Raw genomic sequence first — 21,136 nt, forward strand, 5'->3', positions numbered from 1 at the left:
CACCACGCTCCCAATGCAGGGGGCCCAGGTTCGATCCCTGGTCAGGGAACTAGATCCCACATGCCACAACTAAGAGTTCATATACCGCAACTAAAAAGATCATGCGTGCAGCAACTAAAGATCCCATGTGCCACAACTAAGACCCGGCAAAGCCAAATAAAAAACAAAAAACAACTCTGTCATGCTAAATGTTTTGCATACATCATTTAACATATATGATCTTTTTTTAAAAAAATTAATTAATTTATTTATCTTTGGCTGTGTTGGGTCTTTGTTGCTGCGCATGGGCTTTCTCTAGTTGTGGCGAGCAGGGGCTACTCTTCATTGCGCTTGTGGGCTTCTCATTTCAGTGGCTTCTCTTGTTGCGGAGCATGGGCTCTAGGCTCACGGGCTTCAGTAGTTGTGGCACACAGGCTTAATAGTTGTGACACATGGGCCTAGTTGCTCCGCGGCATGTGGGATCTTCCCAGACCAGGGATCGAACCTGTGTCCCCCACACTGGCAGGTGGATTCCCAACCACTGCGCCACCAGGAAGTCCCAACAAATGTGATCTTTATTCCTTACTACAATGTTGCAAGGTAGACATTACCATCCAACAACTCAGGGGAAATTAGGGTTATTACTTGTCCAAGGTACAAATATAGGACTGTTAATTACATTAAACTAATACTATTTTAAAACAAAAAATAACTTTCTAATTATACAATGTAGAGTATGGGGAAAAAACAAGAAACGTAGAAAACCTACTGTAAACAATTAGGTCCTCAAATACCTTTTGTTATTTTTGACTAACTACTCTTTCTTGATAAACCCCATTCTTTTTCAACCAATCACTTCTTAATCTCCCTTACTGCTATTCCACAGGTTCTGCTCTAAGCTTCCTCTCTGAATATATTACTTTCCTTGGGTGATTCTGTCCAACCATAAACCTCAACTACTATCTCTATTTCCATGTGCACACCTCCGGTTGATCTCACCCATCTCTTTGGTACCAAGACGTCTTTATCTTCTATCCTCCAATTCTGCTCCTCCTGTTTTTCCTTTTCAAATTACTTACTTATTATTCATCAATTCCCTTTGGATAAAAATCTTATTTTTGACCCTTCTTTCTCTAGTTACAATGCCATGGTTCCTGTCCTTTAGATTTATCTCCAAAACAAGATCTTTAACAACCTAAATGTCTGTCAACAGGAAGATGGATAAATAAACCTAGTATATTCACACCACAGAATATTTACTATACAGCAGTGAGAAAGATATAGAGCAGGGTTTCCCAACCATGGCACTACTGACATTTTGGGCTGGTTCTTTGTTATGGGGCTGTCCTGTGCATTGCAGGAAGTTTAGCAACATCTCTGATCTCTACATACTAGATGCTAATAGCACTATCCCCAGGTGTGACAACCAAAATTTCTCTAGATATTGCCAAATGTGCTCTGAAGGAGGCAAACTTGCTCCTGGATTGAGAACCACTGATCTAGAGCCCTATGTATCAATACAGACAAATCTCAAACAATTTTAAGCAAATAAAAGAGAACTACAATATGACAGTATTCATATAAAGATCAAAATCAGGCAAAATGATATTATAGATTGTCTACAGATACATTCATATAGTAAAAATTTATCAAAACATACATGAGGATGATAAAACATTAAAATCAAAATGGTGATTACCTCTAGGGGAACGTTAGGAGAATATGATTAGGGAAGCTTTAACTGTATCTATGATATCTTGCCTCTTTTGTAAAAGAATGGTATAGAGCATATTGGGCAAAATGTCAATATTTCACAAAGCTAGGTTGTGTGCGTACTTGACGGTTTTCTCCAGACTTTTATGTACACTCAGAATATTTCATAAAAGCATAAACACAAGGCTTTCCCAGTGGCGCAGTGATTGGGAGTCCACCTGCCAATGCAGGGGACATGGGTTCGAGCCCTGTTCTGGGAAGATCCCACATGCCGCGGAGCAGCTAAGCCGGTGCACCACAACCAGTAAGTCTGCGCTCTTGAGCCTGCGAGCCACAACTACTGAAGCCCGCGCGCCTAGAGCCTGTGTTCTGCAACAAGAGAAGCCACTGCAACAAGAAGCCTGTGCACTGCAACAAAGAGTAGGCCCCGCTCTCTGCAACTAGAGAAAGCCCGTGCGCAGCAACAAGCACCCCACTTAGCCATAAATAAATAAATTTTTTTTTAAAGCATAAACACAAAATAAACTTGCCCTTAATGACCTTGTTCAGGTTTGACGTGACAGCAAACTTCCCTTTAGATCACTTAGCAGGTGGATAATGCTGCCTTAACATTTTTCTTTCCATTGTCAATTAATTTCCCACTGGGAATGCCACAGAACTGATAACTTATAAGTTTACTGAATAAATAATCCACGTTATAATTTAGTGTTGTAGTCATTTTTCGACTACTGAGTACTTAGGACATTCTGGACAAATATTTAATGTATTGGTGTATTACAGACTTTTCCATAATAAAGTTTTAAAGGATAGGCACCTGGGGATAGGAATTTACTTTGATAAATGACATTTAAATTAAGAGCCCCCAGGTCATTTGCTAGACTTGGGAGAAGAGGGGCTGATGCCTAATTTTACTCTTTAGTTGGTTTTGATAACATAAAATAGCTGTCATAAAAGTGACTGGCTTATCTAATGTGCTACTTAAAAATAACAAGTTGCACTACCTAATAGGATTGCCACTAGCCACGTGTGGTTGCTGGGCACTTGGAACGTGTGCCGTCTGTATTAAGATGTGCTACAATTATAAAATGCACAAAGGATTTTGAAGATGTAGTACAACAAATAATGTTAATTATCTCATTAATTTAAAGATAATGGCTACAGGTTAGAATAATAATTTGGACATATTTGGTTAAGTAAAATGTATTATTAAACTTTTTTAAGGTGCACAAAAACTCTACTTTTGGTTTACAGGTCAAAAGGCATATAATTCAAAAAAAAAAAAGGCATATAATTCAACACACAATAGCATCAAGTTTTACTGAATGTACAGGCAACAGCTAAAATACTCCTAACTGCATGTTTCTGAACTTACCACAATTGTTTTATATGAGAGGGCAAAATCAAGACAAAAAACCCCCTCTTATGATAGTTGGAGAAAGCAATTTAACATTCAAGAATATAGTTTTACATAAACATATCTGAATACTGAACCTTATAAAGCTTAAAGAAAAATAAGAATTCCAAAGGCAAAAAGATGAAAAAATATGAAGACTTGCTAAAAGTTACACAGGAATTTTGGTCATCATCATCATACTAACCAGCTCCTTCCTTGTCCTTCCTAAAAACACTAAAAGTCTAAACTTAGGGACTCCCTTTTTAGTACTTTCTGAAATGTTCTCATTACTAACACGGTTTTATATATAAGAATCATTTGTCAGGTTTTACGTATACAACTAAATCTTCATACTTACAAAGTCGTCTTCTTCAAACTGCAACTTTTCTACCTTATCATCTTTCTTCTCTTCCCTAATCTCTGTAGGTGGCTTTTCCTGAAAGGCACAGCCTTTCCGGGAGTGGAAGCTGCCATTCCAGTGGCGATGGTTCCCTGTGCCACCCCCACTACGCTGGCTCATGCCATCGTGACCTCGGGAAGAGCCGTGCCAACCAGATAGGTTCCCTGTGATTCCAGCATATGCCCCCTTAGAGACACCAGAGTCCACGGAATCGTGCCGGAACAGGGAGGGCTGGTGCCAGGAATCTGAAATAGTAAGGAAAAGTAACACATTAGAGTGTTTGCTTCCTGAAAATTCAGAAACAACTGGGCCAGATGCTTCCTGATATAACTTAAGGTATTGCCAAAGCCCTTCGGGGGACCTTTTTAATAAAAGAGTAAGTTCACATACAAAAAAGGCAGAAGATACAACTTTCTGTTTTAATGTAATTTCTGTATGAGTTCTTCAACTGAATAAATGACTTAAGAGAACCTGAGAATGTTAGAAAGCCAATATAGTTGAGTAATGACTACTGGAGGATCTAACTGAGTATTATGTTTACAAAAGATCATTATTCCAAGATTATGGACATGCACCCTCAGCTTGGGCTTGCTGAGTAGCTTATATAGTCATGGAAGTTGGGTATGTCTTACCTCCTGTCGTTCGTAGAGGTCCATTGTTAAAAAAGCCATCAGAGGAATTATGTCGACGACGGCTTACTCCAAATCTACCATCTCCTCGGGGTAGGTGCTCTCCGTGTTTTTCGAAGGTGGCTGTAGGTGACTAAGATGATAAAGTACAGAGAAGCAAACAGGTAAGTACATATCAGTCTCTTTCAGTATCTTAAGTTTTACATCGGGTTTTTAGAATACAGGTAATATTTATGGCAGAAACCCCTATTTTGAGCATATAGAACACAGTTAAGGGTACCGCAGTCCTCTGAGTTAGAGAAGCCCTATGTTACATATTCAATCATTAACTGAATTAATAGGGAGAAAAAGCAGCTACTTCAATTATTTGCATGAGAGGGGAAAAAAACCCTGTCAATATCCAAAAGAATAAGCTCCAAAACTTTACACTTAAAAATGTTGTTAATCTTGAAAGGAAAAGCAAGATGCTTGCTCTAAATAGATTTATTATTTGTGTAAATTACTCTCGAACTGAAGACAAAGGAACAGTTAAATCCCACCTTGGCAGGCCATTAACAACCCCACAGGAGTTTTTATAGTTTTATAAAACACTTACTTCCAAACATTAATACTCATAACAAGACTATAATTTGGCATCATCCCCATTTTACTATTTCCATATAAGGAAAGAGGTCAGGGAGAATAAGTCTCTGAGGTTACACAACTAAAAAGGAGCACTTTGAGAAACACTTATTATAGATGAATTCTGATGTCCCTTCCTATTCCAAATAGTTGCATTCTATAACAGTCTTCAGTCTCATATGATAGAAACCAAAGTCTAAAAAAACCATGAAAAGCATGGATACATTTGACAAGGGCTTACAGGAGAACTATAGGTTGGGGTAGAGACATCTTCACATCTATTTCCTTATTATTAATATCCTCACCAACACGCCGTCTGTCAGTCTTTTTTATTTCAGCCATTCTAGTGGGTTACAAAGATTTTCTTCTTTCTTCTGAAAGCTTTATGGATTTCAGCTCTTTAATTTAGGTTATAATCCATTTCAAGTTAATTTTTTTTTTTTTTTTTTTTTTTTTGCAGTACGCGGGCCTCTCACTGTTGTGGCCTTTCCTGTTGCGGAGCACAGGCTCCAGACGCACAGGGTCAGCGGTCATGGCTCACGGGCCTAGCTGCTCCGCGGCATGCGGGATCTTCCCGGACCGGGGCACGAACCCGTGTCCCCTGCATCGGCAGGCGGACTCTCAACCACTGCGCCACCAGGGAAGCCCTCAAGTTAATTTTTATGTATGATATGATGTAAAGGTTGAGGCTCTCCCTCCCACCCCCACATAGATATCCAGTTCTAGAACCACTTGTTAAAAAGACTATCACTTCTGCATTGAATTACCTTGGCACTTTAGTCAAAAATCAACTGTATAGGACTATTTTTGAATTGTCTATCCTATTCCATTGCTTTATCTGTCTATCCTTATGCTAATACCACACAAATTTGCTTATTATAAAATGGAAATATTTAAATCATATTTCCTCATTCTTTTTACTGAGTTCACTGTGCTAAATCAATTGTTCATTGTGCTAAATCAATCATCCTTTGCAGGTATAAGATGTGCATACATTTAAACGCTTTCCTAGGATCCCACACCGAACCCCTCAGGCCCACCACGCCCAACGCTTGGGTCAGATTATGTCAATTATGAGATTTGGGGAACTTCACAAGGGCAATTCAAAATGAAGATTAGAGCAAAGGGTTGTGGGTCTAGACAGACCAGGAACATCTTCCCAAAATTCACATCTAAAAATAGGGAAGGTATGCTTTTTTCTGAGACTACCTATCAACTTTCTCCCTCCTCTATTAGTTGGCAAAATGGGAAGAATTTTTAAGTTTACTAGCTTCCTAAAGGTTTCCTTTAACAATAATATATTCCATTTGTCTTTACCCTTAACGCAACATACATTTTCCCTGAAATCATTAAGTAGATTATTGTTTCTAAAAAAGAATTTCTAAGATTTAATCTGAGAGCCATGTAGTAGTCAATCACTGTCTATCCTTTTTCCTCCTCATCTACTACTTTAGACAAATGTGCATTCATCCTGAAGATCCATTTCCCCCCCAAACTGAAGTGTTCCTGCAGCTAATATAGGCAGTCTTAAGTGTGCCACACAATGAGAAAAGCTTAACATGAAATAAACAGAACACCTGGCAGTAGCAGGGTACACACTGACTTGCACTGCCTAATTATTTATATACCCTATTAAAAGAAAGATAGTTAAGTTTATTGAAAACGTATGTAAAATCCCCAGGCAAGGCTGAATACACAAAAAAACAACTAGATTGTAAAACAGAGGCCACAGACAAGATGGGGATGAAAAGAACTGGTATTTGGATAGTTACTAGAATGGAGAACAGTACCTTAGCTGACTGTGGTGTTGAGAAATTTAGCCAAGCAGGAACAAAGTCATGCTGCGCCATTTAGGTCCAGTGTCTCTTTTCAACAAGGTGAGGCATCCAACCTCATGGCCAGGATCTGAAAATGAGAAAACTGAAATCACTTATTCTTGCAAGAACCTGATATCAAGTAAAGAGTCTGTGATTACTTTAAGGTCCCCCTTTTATAGAAAGACTTGCTCTCTGAGCCTTTCTAGAGTACTCATCAGGCCCCATACATCAGAGAAGTTATAAACAAAAACAACAGTCTGTGAATATATAACCATGAAAAACACAAACAGAAGAGTGGGTCACAGACCTGGAAGTTATATGACAGAAGCTAATGAATTCTTGTGTTATAGCAGAAGAACCTTAAGAATAAACAACTACTTAAAACTACAGATACTTATGAAAAAAGATTAATCTGCTTCAGGTAACTTCAGGCAAAAGCAGTAGAAAAGATCTTCCTAGAGATGGAGGATACAACCTCTCAAGAGTTTTTCTATTTAGTTCACATTAATTTCTTCAAAACATCAGTTAGAATCAGTTTTCCTGAGAGATCCATCTGTTGGTGTCTCCAAACCACCCCACTGATAGTCTCCAAAGTATAATATGTAAGAAAGCAGTAGATATTTTCCATGATACATATACATACACAATCTTCTTCCAAGTTAGACACAGGAGAATACTCACCCCAGAGCGTAACCTCTGTGGTCCTGTTTCCTGAACTCCTTGAGTCTGCCGGCTGGATTTCCACGAGGTTCTCTTGTTAAAAGGGTACTTAAAATTAGGCTGGCCGGCAGCACACCTTATGATGAAGCACAAAGAAGCCAGGCTCTGTGTGGATCAATTTCTCAGTCCCCTCAATTGCTCATCTTAAACTATCTAGATCCTGACACGTTTCCAAAAGGGGAAAGGGGAAAGGGGAAGGGGGAGGGGAACATAAAAAGTATTTGTTACATTTAAAAAATAGGGGGAAGGGGAAAGAGCTATATCAATGTTCACCTCATTCAACTTCCTTGAGTGATGGCCCTATGATGTTGCTTAAATAGATAATACATGGACATTTGCACATTGAATGCAAACACTGTTCACAAAAAGGTCATAGCTTAGAAAGACAGATGGACTTTTGTTTGGGCAAATAATATCATTGAAGTGATAGATCAAAAATAAAACACTGAAGAGCTATAAAAGATCTTCTGAGTAATCAACTCTAGTAGCAAAACATCCACATTACAAAGCCCTTAATTTACAAATCTCATTATTCTTTCACAGCTGCTAAAAATAGTGTGTAGGTATGTATTTATACTTGACTTATCCTTCAAAATCTAAGGACATAAGAAACCTGTTTAAAACAAACAAAAAATCAGACAGGAACTTGATATGCTTTTCCCTCCTAAGAATAGCAGCTCTCAAGGCAAATTTCTTAGTATAAAGCTCTCAAATGTTTCTTCTATTTCTTTGGTCTTCACTATTTATAAATTCACAGCAAAATTAAAACAAGTAGAAAGATAGGGCTTAAGGAACAGTCATGGAGAAAGTTCCAAACTGAGGTTTTCTTCTCTTCAGTTTTCTGTATTTCACTCGTTCTGCCCCTTCTTGAAGACTAAGCTGAGTTAATGGAAGGTAATAAGAATCTTCTGCTTCAGTAGAGAAGTCACTTTGCATTCATGTCCATCGTTATTCAATCATTTTAAAGGCCACAGGAATCTATCACTATAAATGAAAAAACAAAACAACATATATCACAAGAGGCAAAATTACTATATATAAATGCTAAAGTGAGACATGGTCAAATGATCGATCTCAGAGACAAAGGTCTAGGAGACAAAACTCTTAAGTCCAATTTAGACATTAATCTATAGCAACAACATAACTGGCTAAAATTATTTTAAAGATTTTTAAAGGATTTTAGAAAAGTCATCTGAAGGAATATACTTTTTAAATAACAGTTTCTCCAGTTAGCTATCAAAGGTAATTCAGACATGCAAATTAGTCTGTTAGATTTAGATTTTCTCTCATATATGGAATAGCTTGCCATAAGTGGTCAAAGAGTTATAACTTACTGGTTATTACCACAGTCAACTATCTAATTGTTTAGTACTAACCACAGACAGATGCGTAAAAACCAGACATCCGTCATAGCATTCCTCATGTATTTACATATTTTTAGATACCTACTTATCAATTAAAAGACTTAAGTGCTTATGCTCTGACTTAAAATATGCAGTAAGAGGTAACACAAATACTTCTTTGGCAAATTCCCAACATTCTTCCAAAGACTAGGAAGTTTTCTTTCTTTCTTTCTTTTTTGTAATAGATTAAAAAATATTTATTTATTTATTTATTTGGCTGCGTCAGGTCTTAGTTGCGGCACGCAGGATCTTCACTGTGGTATGTGGGATCTTTCGTTGCAGTGTGCGGGCTCTTCGCTGTGGCACACCGGCTCCAGAGCGGGCTCAGTAGTTGCAGCACACAGGATTAGTTGCCCCATGGCACGTGGGATCTTAGTTCCCTGACCAGGGATCAAACCCGTGTCCCCTGCATTGGAAGGCGGATTCTTAACCACTGGACCACCAGGGAAGTCCCTAGAAAGTTTTCTGATATGAGAGAATGCTTGCATCTGTGGGCAATTCTGGTCTACACTGGTATTCTAGTTTACAGAGTATTTCTCATATAATTAATTCATGTTTAAGAAATACTAAATTCAGAACAGTAAATACCTCTTTGGGGAAACAATGGGAAAGGAATCAAAAAAAGGTTCCAGAGGGCTTCAATTGTATCTGTAATACATTATTAAGCTGAATGATGGGTATATGACTATTCACTTGTTCTCTACATTTTTTTAATATACATATAATACATACATACATATATATATACACACACACACACATATCAACCATGCAGAGTATATATATTCCTTCAGCGCACATGGAATAGTTTTAAAAACTGACCTTATACTAGTTAAAAGAAATCTCAATTAGTTCCAAAGAAGAAAACAGTCTGTGTTCTCTAACTATGCTATGTTAAATCAGGAAACAACTTTCTCTTGCAGTGCCCGCTCTCCTTTCCCTTCTTGAAGAAATCCTGTCCGAAGCCATTAGGTGGGGTCAGGCAAGGTAAAGTCCTCAAAGGGGGAGCTCAAGGCCAGAGCAGGGTGCTGGGGCATAATCAGGGTGTCTACATGGGGTGGAAGGATAGCGAAATGTGTGTACGGCAGCAGTCCTGTGCGGGATGTCAGGACTGTTGGGCAACGTAAGGTCAATGTCCCAGTACGAGGACAGCCTAATGCAGAGTGTGAGAGCCTCAGGTGGAATGAGGTGGACACCCTGGCAGAGGGACACGGCCAAATAGGTTGAGGGATTCCACGCAGCAAGGTGCCTTGCACAGTTGTTACAATTTGTATGTGGTTAGGAAGGAACACATGCACGGGAAGAGGTGATAAATGGAGGCTGGTTACATACTGGGATTTGATCAAAAATTAAGAAATATTAAGGAAAAATGGGAGATTTCTTACTGTGAGAGAAATGATACACTGATAAAGAAAAATTCAAAATCCTTAAATAGAACGACAAAAACCACTACGAATAAATTTGCACTGTAACAGCTACAGCAATACTTAATATAAGCTTTAAAAATGTAAAAAAAAAAAAAGGACTAAAACCAAACTGATTTTTATTGTTCTTTTCCCAACATTTTTATCATGATAGGAAGAGAGCAACAAAGCAAATCTAAAGAAACAGAAAGGAGAGAAGCAAAAAAAGGTCAGAAAAAATAGAGATGATGTTTAAAAATGATAATTCTTTTGAAAAAGATTAATAAGAAACAAACTCACGTGACTTCCCTGGTGGCGCAGTGGTTAAGAATCCGCCTGCCAGTGCAGGGGACATGGGTTCGAGCCCTGATCCGGGAAGATCCCACATGCCGCGGAACAACTAAGCCCATGTGCCACAACTACTGAGCCTGTGCTCTAGAGCCCACGAGCCACAACTACTGAAGCCCGCGCGCTTAAGAGCCAATGCTCCGCCAACAAGAGAAGCTATCTCAATGAGAAGGCCCAGCACCGCAACAAAGAGTAGCCCCTGCTTGCCACAACTAGAGAAAGCCCGTGCACAGCAACGAAGACCCAACGCAGCCCTAAATAAACACACACACACACACACACACACACACATACACAACACAACACTGCTTTCACAGGCACTACTAGTCTCTTCCACCCTCGACCTCAGCCTCTACTCTTGGCTGCTAGATTTCTCTTCCAGAGTCCAGGTTCAAATTATATCACTAACCTGCTCAGAAGTTTTCCGGCTTCCCACAGAATAGGATTTAAGTTTCTTGTTCTGATAGTCAAGAAATAAGCCTTTGGGGCTTCCCTGGTGGCGCGGTGGTTGAGAGTCCGCCTGCCGATGCAGGGGACACGGGTTCGTGCCCCGGTCCGGGAAGATCCCACATGCTGCGGAGTGGCTGGGCCCGTGAGCCATGGCCACTGAGCCTGCGCTCCGCAACGGGAGAGGCCACAACAGTGAGAGGCCCGTGTACCGCAAAAAAAAAAAAAAAAAAAAAAAAAAAGAAAGAAGCCTTTCCCCACAAGTAAACTCCCTCTCTGAAATCCTCAAGGTACCTTAATTGTGCCTTCAAATTAAGTGTTAAGGAGTACTTAACACTTGCTCCTTCCAGGACAGTTATAAATGTTGATTCTAACTCCCAGCAGGCCCAGAACCTGTTGCTTCTAGAAAATCTTGCCTTGCCCTTCTTTGAAATTCACATAGCATCTAGCATGGTGCCTTGCACTCAGTAAGGATTCAAAGGTTTAATGAACTAATTTTTACAAATTATGATAAAGCAAGAATGCAGAGAAACTGTAACCCTCATACACTGCTGGTAGAAATATAAAATGGTGCAGATGCTGTGGAAAACAGTTGGTGGTTCCTCAAAAAGTTAAACACAGAGTTAGCATACGATCTAACATTTCTATTCCTAGGTATATAGCCAAGAGAAATGAAAACACATGTAAGTGAATGTTCACAGCAGCTTTATTTACAATAGCCACAAGAAGCAACTCAAATGCCCATCAACAGATGAACAGATAAGCAAAATATGGTATATCCATACAATAGCATATTATTCAGCTATAAAAAGGAATGAAGTCCTGATACATACTACAACAAGGATGACCCTTGGAAGCATTAAGCTAAGTGAAAGATGCCAAATATACAAAACAACACATACTACATGATTCCATTTATATGAAATATCCAACCCATAGAGAACAGATTAGGGGCTGGAGGGAAGTGTGGCTGCTTAATGCATTCAAGGTTTATGTTTGGGATGATGAAAAAGTTCTGGACAGTGATGATGGTTGCAAAACACTGTGAGTGTACTTAATGCCACCAAACTGTATACCTAAAAATGGTTACAATGGTAAATCTTATGTGTATTTTGCCACAATTAAAAACAGTATTATAAAGCAGTTGTTAAGTCAATATAAATAGTCAATATTAAATATAAACAATGCTCTACATCATCCATTCTTTTTCAGGTTTTATCTAAGTGCTTTTGCTCTCTCCCTGCACATGTGTATCAGAACTGCCTATTTGAATACTTGATCCAACCATTCATTCATAAACATCTGTGAAATATCTTAGCTTTACAAATCCTATGACTTCTTGGCTACTCCACATATACCCAGCAATCTACAAGATACTTCACAACATGATCTAGTTTTATACCTTGTAATTAAGCTGCTAGAGAGGATGTCCCTGCCAGGGACCTTACCTCAATCTCCTCTACTTCAGGCTCTCATTACCACTCCACATGTGTTCATGATCTCATTAACTTTCATTTTCTCCACAGTCCAATGGTGTCACCATCTACTACTGGTAACTCCAACCTCTATCTACACTGGTTTCACTCAATTAACCAAAAAAACCACACCCACTTCTCTGACTTAAAACAAAACCCCTTCCTCAAGTCTGAATATCCCTCGAGGTATTTAGGTTCATTTCCTTTCAGCCATTTTTTTTTTTACAATTAGTTTTTATTTATTTATTTATTTTCAATTTTTGGCTGCCTTGGGTCTTCGTTTTTGTGCACGGGCTTTCTCTAGTTGTGGCGAGCGGGGGCTACTCTTCATTGCGGTACGCTGGCTTCTCATTGCAGTGGCTTCTTTTGTTGTGGAGCACAGGCTCTAGGTGTGTGGGCTCAGTAGTTGTGGCTCGTGGGCTCTAGAGCACAGGCTCAGTAGTTGTGGCGCACAGGCTTAGCTGCTTCATGGCATGTGGGATCTTCCCATACCAGGGCTCGAACCCGTGTGCCCTGCACTGGCAGGCGGATTCTTAACCACTGTACCACCAGGGAAGTCCCCCTCCCTTCAGTCTTAACAAAACTTCCACAGAGAGCAGTGTACTCCTAGTATCTTCATTTTCTCACTCCCCCATTAATTTCTCAATCCACAGCAAAATTAATTTCCACTCAGAACTCCAAAGAACACTGATCTGTCCTTTTAATTCCAAAATTTGATGGGTAACTGCCAGTTTCTTTACCTCTAAAATGAAAGTTGTGCTACTTCACATGTTGAAGATTAATAAACCAACAAATATAAAAACGAGCACGTTACTATTTTATTGATTCTTAATCAAAGAGTGGGTGAAACAATACAAAGCCAGATGGGTTATTTAGTCCTATTCTGGGAGAATTCTTAATTAAAACACTGATCTGTGCAACTCCTAACATACATTTTATCCATCCTTCCTTCCTTCCTCCCACTGACACTGGGTTAGCCCTCCATTTCAGAGATTAACAACAAAAAAAAGCTGAGGCAGGTTATAATGTGTTAAGGGACTTATCCAAGGTAACACATCTAATAAGCAGTTGGGTGAGGCCTGGAACACAAGTTTTCTTCACTGCTTTCTGAATTACACTGTGGTTGTTACTCTCTAGTCATGAAATGATTCCTCCAATAGTTAGAAAAGTAGAACAAATTTCTTAAAATTTTATGGAGCAAGAAGCTAAAGAGGGATGTTAATTTACATACACACACATTTTTTTTTCTTTCTTTTTGTATTTCTCTCATTATTTGTTTATCTGTATTAGCCAAGACTGGCTGGCTTCCAGGCAAAACTGAAAGACTTGAAAAATTAAACCCTTCTGTGGTAAGAAAAAAAAACACAATAAAATGTGGCTAGTATGTACATGGTTCCTGATCTTAATAAAACTGCAATCTCATGTCCTTAGCCATGACAACCTTAAAGAACATGACCATAAATCCAACTCCATCATAGGGAAAACTAATTCAGAACATGTACTGCTGAGCCATGAAGTTCCAAGGAGCTGTCATATCCACAGCTAGCCAAGGGAAAGAATGCAAAGAAGCCACAAGAGGTTTTTTCTGCAAAACGTTATCAGGCTTATACCAACTGATCTTGGCTAAAAGGGGTAAGTGGACATAGAGTTTGAAAGGAATTTCCCTACCTTCTACTTCCATATGCTCACTTCTCTGAAACTGACCTGCATAAGAAGGCACCTGTGGTCAAGACATCGTGTTAATTCTTCTTTCCCATGGATGGGTTCATAAGTGTCCTTCTCCTTCTCACCCATCTTACTATGGTGTGCTACCCCAAGTGGATTAAGAAGAAAAATTACAAGTCTTTTGATTCATGTCGGAGTGTTCTCATTATAGAATGTGGTGACAGGAGTGATGACAATTTTTGTTTAACAATCTCACTTTTTCGTCCCCTTACTAACATCAAAGAATGCTTCTGTAAGCAAGTATGATGAGAGCACAGAGGATGTGGGTAAGGTATAGAGCATTATTTCACCTAGGTGACAGAATCATTGCAATGTCCCTGGTAAAGCATTTTGGGAGATACCAATCCATTGTGAAGCTCAGCGAGGACTCATTCACTTGTGCCTAAGATCATGTCCTAGCTGCATTAAGAATGTGTGTCCCAGCTACATGCTTTGCACAATTCCAAGTTGTTGAGGGTGAAAAGGTCCTAAAAATTTACTTCCAAGAGATCAACACTAAATCTTTGAATACACATATGTTGGGGACTTACGTTCTGTTGAATAGTTATTCGACATGAAGAAACATTTTAATTAACTTTTGCTGAGAGATTCGATACTAAAATCCATATTCATTTGTGCACTGTCATACAACAGTATTTCACTGCACATTTACTCATTCCTACCATCTACTTATATTTGATTAATTTACGAAGACTCTTTAAGAGTTCTACTGCTTAAAACAAAGTTCCTAGCAAAATAAATCGCACTCTTAAAAACAGAACAATGGGCTTCCCTGGTGGCGCAGTGGTTGAGAGTCCGCCTGCCGATGCAGGGGACACAGGTTTGTGCCCCGGTCCGGGAGGATCCCACATGCCGCGGAGTGGCTGGGCCTGTGAGCCATGGCCACTGAGCCTGTGCGTCCGGAGCCTGTGCTCCGCAACGGGAGAGGCCACAACAGTGAGAGGCCCGCGTACTGCAAAAAAACAAAACAAAAAAAACCCAACAGAACACCTACATCTACATATTATGTAATACAAATGTTCTTGAAATGCAATCTAGGATATAATGGCCTAAACTTATAAACAGCAAAACAAAAACTAAACAAACAAAAAATCTTCTTTCAATTCAAATAATTTCTCCCTTTCAGATGTTGACATGCCATTTTACTTCTGTCAAAAGCATAACCTTCAACCATGAAATGAAATTTCTATTCCATCTATACTACACACAACAATTCAAAAGTTACCTCTAATAATGCCACTGAGGTTTGGCTCTAATATTTTTTTAAATAACCTGTGGGAAAACCCCAAAATATGCAGTGTCTAATTTTTAGCCAATCTTGTTTAATTTTGGCTCCATAAAAAAAGTGCCTTTAAATACAAAAGTAATAGATATAATTTAGGCATTTGACAAGCCTTCTTTGATAAAGGCTTTTGGCATATCGCCTATAAAGTGAGAAATTCAATGACTAGGTAACATCATCTCATAAATTAGGTAGTTTACAATCTGTGTATACCACAGAATTGAAAAAGGATGTAACCTAGTTCTCAGCTAATAGATCATAAAAATAAGTTTTGATTAATGATTTTTGGTAAGTAACTCTAAAAGGATTAAAAGAACTGAGTGGCACTGATGTAAAAAACCATATGTAGCATTTTTGGAACTTATATCCATAAAAGTGAAAAACAGGAAGTGACATGATATTGAACTATTTTCATTCTGTTAAGTAACATTTTCCTATAGCAACGATCATCTAAATAATTTATTTTTAACTGTCTCCCATTGAACCAAGGCACAAAGAACACTGTCTTGTATAGTTGGTACTCAATAAATATTTGCTGAATGAATGCATAAATAAATGAAGGAATTGCTAATAGGTACTACATCTTCAAATTCACAAGGTAATGCCAAATTGCTTTCCAATAAGGTCACCAGTTTACACCACCGGCAGTGGTTATTTTTAGATTTCCATATGCTCCACACCCTCACAAAGTTAGGTATGGCCAGTTATTCTCTGCTCTGCTGGTGGGTATAAAATGATGACTTACCGCAGTCTTTGTTTACATCATTTAATCTATTTATCATCTCTTTGTGTTTCGTTTTTTGGTAAAACATCTATTCTTATCATTTTACCATTCTTTTGGTAGCTGATCTTTTTCTTATCTGAAATAAGAGAATACAATAGACCCCAATCCTCTGATTATAGTGTTGCATATATCTTTTCCAACTTCATGGTTTTTTTAAAAATACATTTTTTAATATTAATTAATTAGTTTGTTGATTTTATTTAGGCTGCGCCTGGTCTTAGTTGCGGCATGCGGGATCTAGTTCCCCGGCCAGGGAATCAAACCTGGGTCCCGCCCCCTGCATTGGGAGCATGGTGTTTTACCCACTGGACCACTAGGGAAGTCCCCGTGGTTTTTTATTTTTTTGATGAACACACGTTCTTACTTTAAATGTAGTTGATACGCCTGAAACTAACACAACATTGTAAATCAACTACACTACAATAAAATTTTTAAAAAAATGTAGTCAAAGCTGTTGATCATTTCCTTTATGATTTTTTTTTCCAGCCATGTCACATAGTATGTGGGATTTTAGTTCCCCAACCAAGGATCAAACCCGTGCCCCCTGCAGTAGAAGCGTGGAGTCTTAACCACTGGACTGCCAGGGAAGTACCTATGATGTGTATTTTTGCATCTAATGTATAAAAGCCTTTCTTCTCTAAGATTCAAAGAAGTTACCTATATTATCTTCTTAGTTTTATAGTTTTGCCTTTCACATTTAAGACATCAATCAGTTGGAACTGATTTGTATCCGGTATGAGGTCCAGGTCCAATTTCATTTTTTACCACGTGAGTAACTAATTGTCCCAAATCATTCTTTCTCCACTGATTTATAAAGCCAGCTCAGGGAGTCCCCTGGTGGCCTAGTGGTTAGGATTCCGGGCTTTCACTGCCCTGGCCTGGGTGCAATCCCTGGTCGAGGAACTGAGATCCTATAAGCCACACACCCCTGCCCAAAGGCCAGCTCAATTATAAATTGTTTCTATATATGTATGGGTCTGTTTCCAGACTTCTGTTCCATTGGTCTATTTGTCTATTCCTATACTACAACCATGTGTGTCTTAACTAAATTATGGCTTTATAATAATATCTTGGTATATAGTACGGCAAAGCCTCCCCACAAACATACACATTAAAGGCCTTGGTTATTTTGGCACTCTGCCCGTTCATATAAAATTTAAAACAAGCACGTCAAACTGGGGATATGAGGCCGTTATGACACTGCTTGGAATACCAATGAACCAATCTAGATCAATACAGGAGAATTTTTTTTTTTTTTGGTACACGGGCCTCTCACTGTTGTGGCCTCTCCCGTTGCAGAGCACAGGCTCCGGACGCGCAGGCTCAGCGGCCATGGCTCACAGGCCCAGCCGCTCCGCGGCATGTGGGATCTTCCCGGACCGGGGCACGAACCCATGTCCCCTGCATCGGCAGGCGGACTCTCAACCACTGCGCCACCAGGGAAGCCCCAGGAGAATGTTTTTATGATAAATCTTCTAAATCATGAGCATGGTCAATATCCGACTTAAGTATTCTTTAATATCTTTGAATAAAATTTAAAATATTTCTCCCTAAAGACCTTACATACTTTTTTTCGTAGGCTTACTCCTAAATACTTTATTTTTTTATGCGATTGTGTCATTTCCTTTAAATGATAATACCGTTTACTATTGGTATAAATCACATCAAGCCATTTTGCTAAACTCTTAGGAATTCTACTAATTTGTAGATTCCACAAATAATGACAAAGAAACTCTTTTCGAACATGTTAACTTTTCAGTGCCTATCAGACATCTAAGTGGAGATGTTAAGTAGGCAGCCAGATATGAATTTACAGTTCATGGTAGAGGTATACACTAGAAACAGAAATTTCACTTAAATCCATGGACCTAGATGGGATCACCAAAGAAATGAATGTAGACAGAGAGGAACTTTGGTGTATTATAACTTTAGGAAGTGTGGGGACTCAAGCTAAGCAGCAGAAATGTATTTCCAGAAAGTAGGAATGACCAGCTATATCAAAGGCCATTAAATGAGATGGAAGACTGAGAACTGACCACTGGATTTAGCAACGTGGAAGTTCTCAGTGACCATGTTGGATAAGGGCAGTAGTGAGAGCCTGGTTTGGGGTGTTTAAAAGGAAGGAATTGTAGATTGCAAGTACAGAAAATTCTTCTGAAGAGTGTTGCTACAGAACCAAGAAATGGGGTAGTGGCTAGAAAGAGATGTGTGGTCAAAAGAAAGAACTGTTTTTGGTACACTGATGGGAATGACCCAGTAAAGAAGAAAAAACTGAAGCAGCTGATGATGCAGAAAACTGCTGAAACAATATTCTTAAGGAGGTGAAGAGGAGAGGGATCTGATGCATCAGCAGAGATCAGCTTTCAGTAGGTTTGCACATACTTTGTTTATGGTGACAGTTGGGAAGGCAGAGTACCTGAGTACTGCTGCAATGAGAGCTTAGAATGTCTATTCTGATTGCTTTTATCTTCTCAAAGTAAAAAGTCTTCAGCTAAGAGTGACAATGGGTAGGTGAGGGAAAGGAGGGAGTTACAGGTTTGAGGAGAGTTAGGGTATGAAATGGGAGCTGCAGAGTCAATGAAAAAGGAGATATCGTAGTTTCCCAGCACAATAAGGGTTCACACTTGTAAGTTATCATGAATTTAAAGTGAGACTAGTCTGCAGAGTTCTGTAGTTTAAATTACTCAGTCCATCACTGTAACTCCCTCAACTCTGGCTCTTCTCTCCATGACCTGTACCCAACTCCCAAAAGTCCCACTTCAGTTAAATCCAACTGTTGCTTATGTCGTTCATCACCCATGAAGCTGATTGTGGTAGAAGAACACACAAAACCATGCTTCTAAACATTTCAGTTTTCTACAACAAAGAACCCTGACCAATATACTCTTAAAGGTCAGTAACTTATGAATCACCACCCACAATGGCTTACACTGTTTACATGTTCCTGGGCCAATCCTATCTTAAAATCCTTCTCCTGGTTTCCATGACATTACATCATTAGAGCAGTAGTTTGCAGACTTGGACTGCATCAACTATAAAATTTCAAAATATGTTTCAAGGGCTGATACAGGTTGGCAATTTTATTTGGATAAGTAGAACATTAAAAAAATATATCCTAATACTATCATTTCATAAGAGAAAAGGCAATAATGCCGTAAAAGAAAATCTTGAGAAAAAGGACAACTCATGTTTGGAAGGAAGGAAGGAAGGGAAAGAGGAAAGTTGGCATCCTTATATTGATAATATTCACAAAGCGCCGGTATAATCTTTGTCAGGGAGCAGCAAGAGTGGCAACCATTGCATCAAGATATCCTGGTGGTCTTCTTACCCTTAATTACTTCTTTTCTCTTTTCTTTTGCTCTGTAAATATAACAGCTACCTAAAAGCTTTGATGCAGCACTTTTGTTTCTTTGGAATCTCTTCACCATCTCATTCATTTTCAGGTCTTCAGTTCTCACATGGAATTTCTACTTCATGAAGCATTAAATCATGCACATAACTATACTCAAGCATCCATCACAATGCATTATATTTACCTGTTTACATATTTATTTCCCCTATGCTTGGCAGGGATTAAATTAATAGCAAGTGGGATAATCTCTTACTACAGACAGGATGACCAAAAGTAATAATTTCTTTTTTTCCCCTAAATTTTATTTATTTTTGGCTGCGTTGGGTCTTTGTTGCTGCGTGTGGACTTTTAGTTGTGGTGAGTGGGGGCTACTTTTCGTTGCGGTGCACAGGCTTCTCATTGAGGTGGCTTCTCTTGCTGCACAGCACGGGCCCTAGAGCACGCGGGCTCAGTAGTTGGGGGCGCATGGGCTCTAGAGCGCAGGCTGAGTAGTTGTGGCGCTCGGGCATAGTTGCTCCGTGGCATGTGGGCTCTTCCTGGACCAGGGATCGAACCCGTGTCCCCTGCGCTGGCAGGCGGATGCTTAACCACTGCGCCACCAGGGAAGTCCCAAGTAATAATTTCTTTAAGAGATGTTGACAACTCTATCAATTAGTATCTCCTTTAACTGTTCCTAAGAGCTCTCTTTGAACATTCTTTATTCCTTTAACTGCAGAGTCCAAGATTATTAACTCTGGAAAAATTCAGATATTCACTGGCCCTAAAATTTCCTTTCCAAATCTCATGATTTGAAAAGAATATTACTTAGTTTTGTTTGTTTGTTTGTTTTTGCAGTACGCGGGCCTCTCACTGTTGTGGCCTCTCTCATTGCGGAGCACAGGCTCCGGATGCGCAGGCTCAGCGGCCATGGCCCACGGGCCGAGCCGCTCCGCGGCATGTGGGATCCTCCCGGACCGGGGCACAAACCCGCGTCCAAGCCCTATTACTTAGTTTTAAATGTCTATCACTCTCACTGCCTCTAAAGGACTGAGGAACCCTACAGTAATCTATACTCATTTCCTAACTGTGCATCAGTTTCCCTCCCAAGTCCTCAATAAGAACTCCAGGGTTACTGGTGCCTTGCTTAAGTTTATTTTTAACCTTCACACTGATACTTCATCACAGAAAAGAGCCCAAAGCCATATTCTACCTTGTTATTTATTTTAATTTCAGGAGATTAATGTGTACCTAAGAACTTCTAAAGGCTATGAAATTTGGTCACGTCTTTCAATGAACCAAAAGAGGATATAATATACCTTTAAGATTTCTTCCACTACAGTTCTTTCTGTTAAGAAAACAACATTACTCTGAATCACTCACAAACTCATACATACTTTTAAAACCTGAGTAAAATTATGAGATACTATTCCACACCCACCAAACTGGCAAAAACAAATCCTGAAACTATCAAGTGCTGATAAAAATATAAAGCAACAGGGAATTCTCATATATTGCTGGTGTGAGCCTAAACTTGTACAACCATTTTGGAAAACAGTTTGACAAATACAAAGTTCAAGCTGTGAAACCCCTATGGACCCACCAATCTTTCTTTTTTGTTTTCTGAATTTCTTTTTAACATTTATTGTAGTATAATTGCTTTACAATG

The 21,136-nt window shown here is 39.1% G+C and overlaps 1 protein-coding gene across 6 annotated transcripts in view; it reads right to left on the bottom strand.

The window, feature by feature from the left end:
• Positions 1-21,136, bottom strand: part of GPBP1L1 (GC-rich promoter binding protein 1 like 1) — a 55,179-nt gene that overhangs the window by 20,573 nt on the left and 13,470 nt on the right. For all 6 annotated transcript variants that reach the window (XM_067725976.1, XM_067725974.1, XM_067725975.1 and 3 more), the window contains exons 2-5: positions 7,234-8,256; positions 6,526-6,640; positions 4,118-4,247; positions 3,444-3,730 (exon numbers count right to left, since the gene is read on the bottom strand). In XM_067725976.1, coding sequence (XP_067582077.1) covers positions 3,444-3,730; positions 4,118-4,247; positions 6,526-6,585 — 477 coding nt within the window. In that variant the 5' untranslated portion in view covers positions 6,586-6,640; positions 7,234-8,256. The remainder of the gene's footprint in view (positions 1-3,443; positions 3,731-4,117; positions 4,248-6,525; positions 6,641-7,233; positions 8,257-21,136) is intronic.

The sequence above is a fragment of the Pseudorca crassidens genome, chromosome 2, assembly GCF_039906515.1.
Source record: "Pseudorca crassidens isolate mPseCra1 chromosome 2, mPseCra1.hap1, whole genome shotgun sequence".
NCBI classification, from domain to species: Eukaryota; Metazoa; Chordata; class Mammalia; order Artiodactyla; family Delphinidae; genus Pseudorca; species Pseudorca crassidens.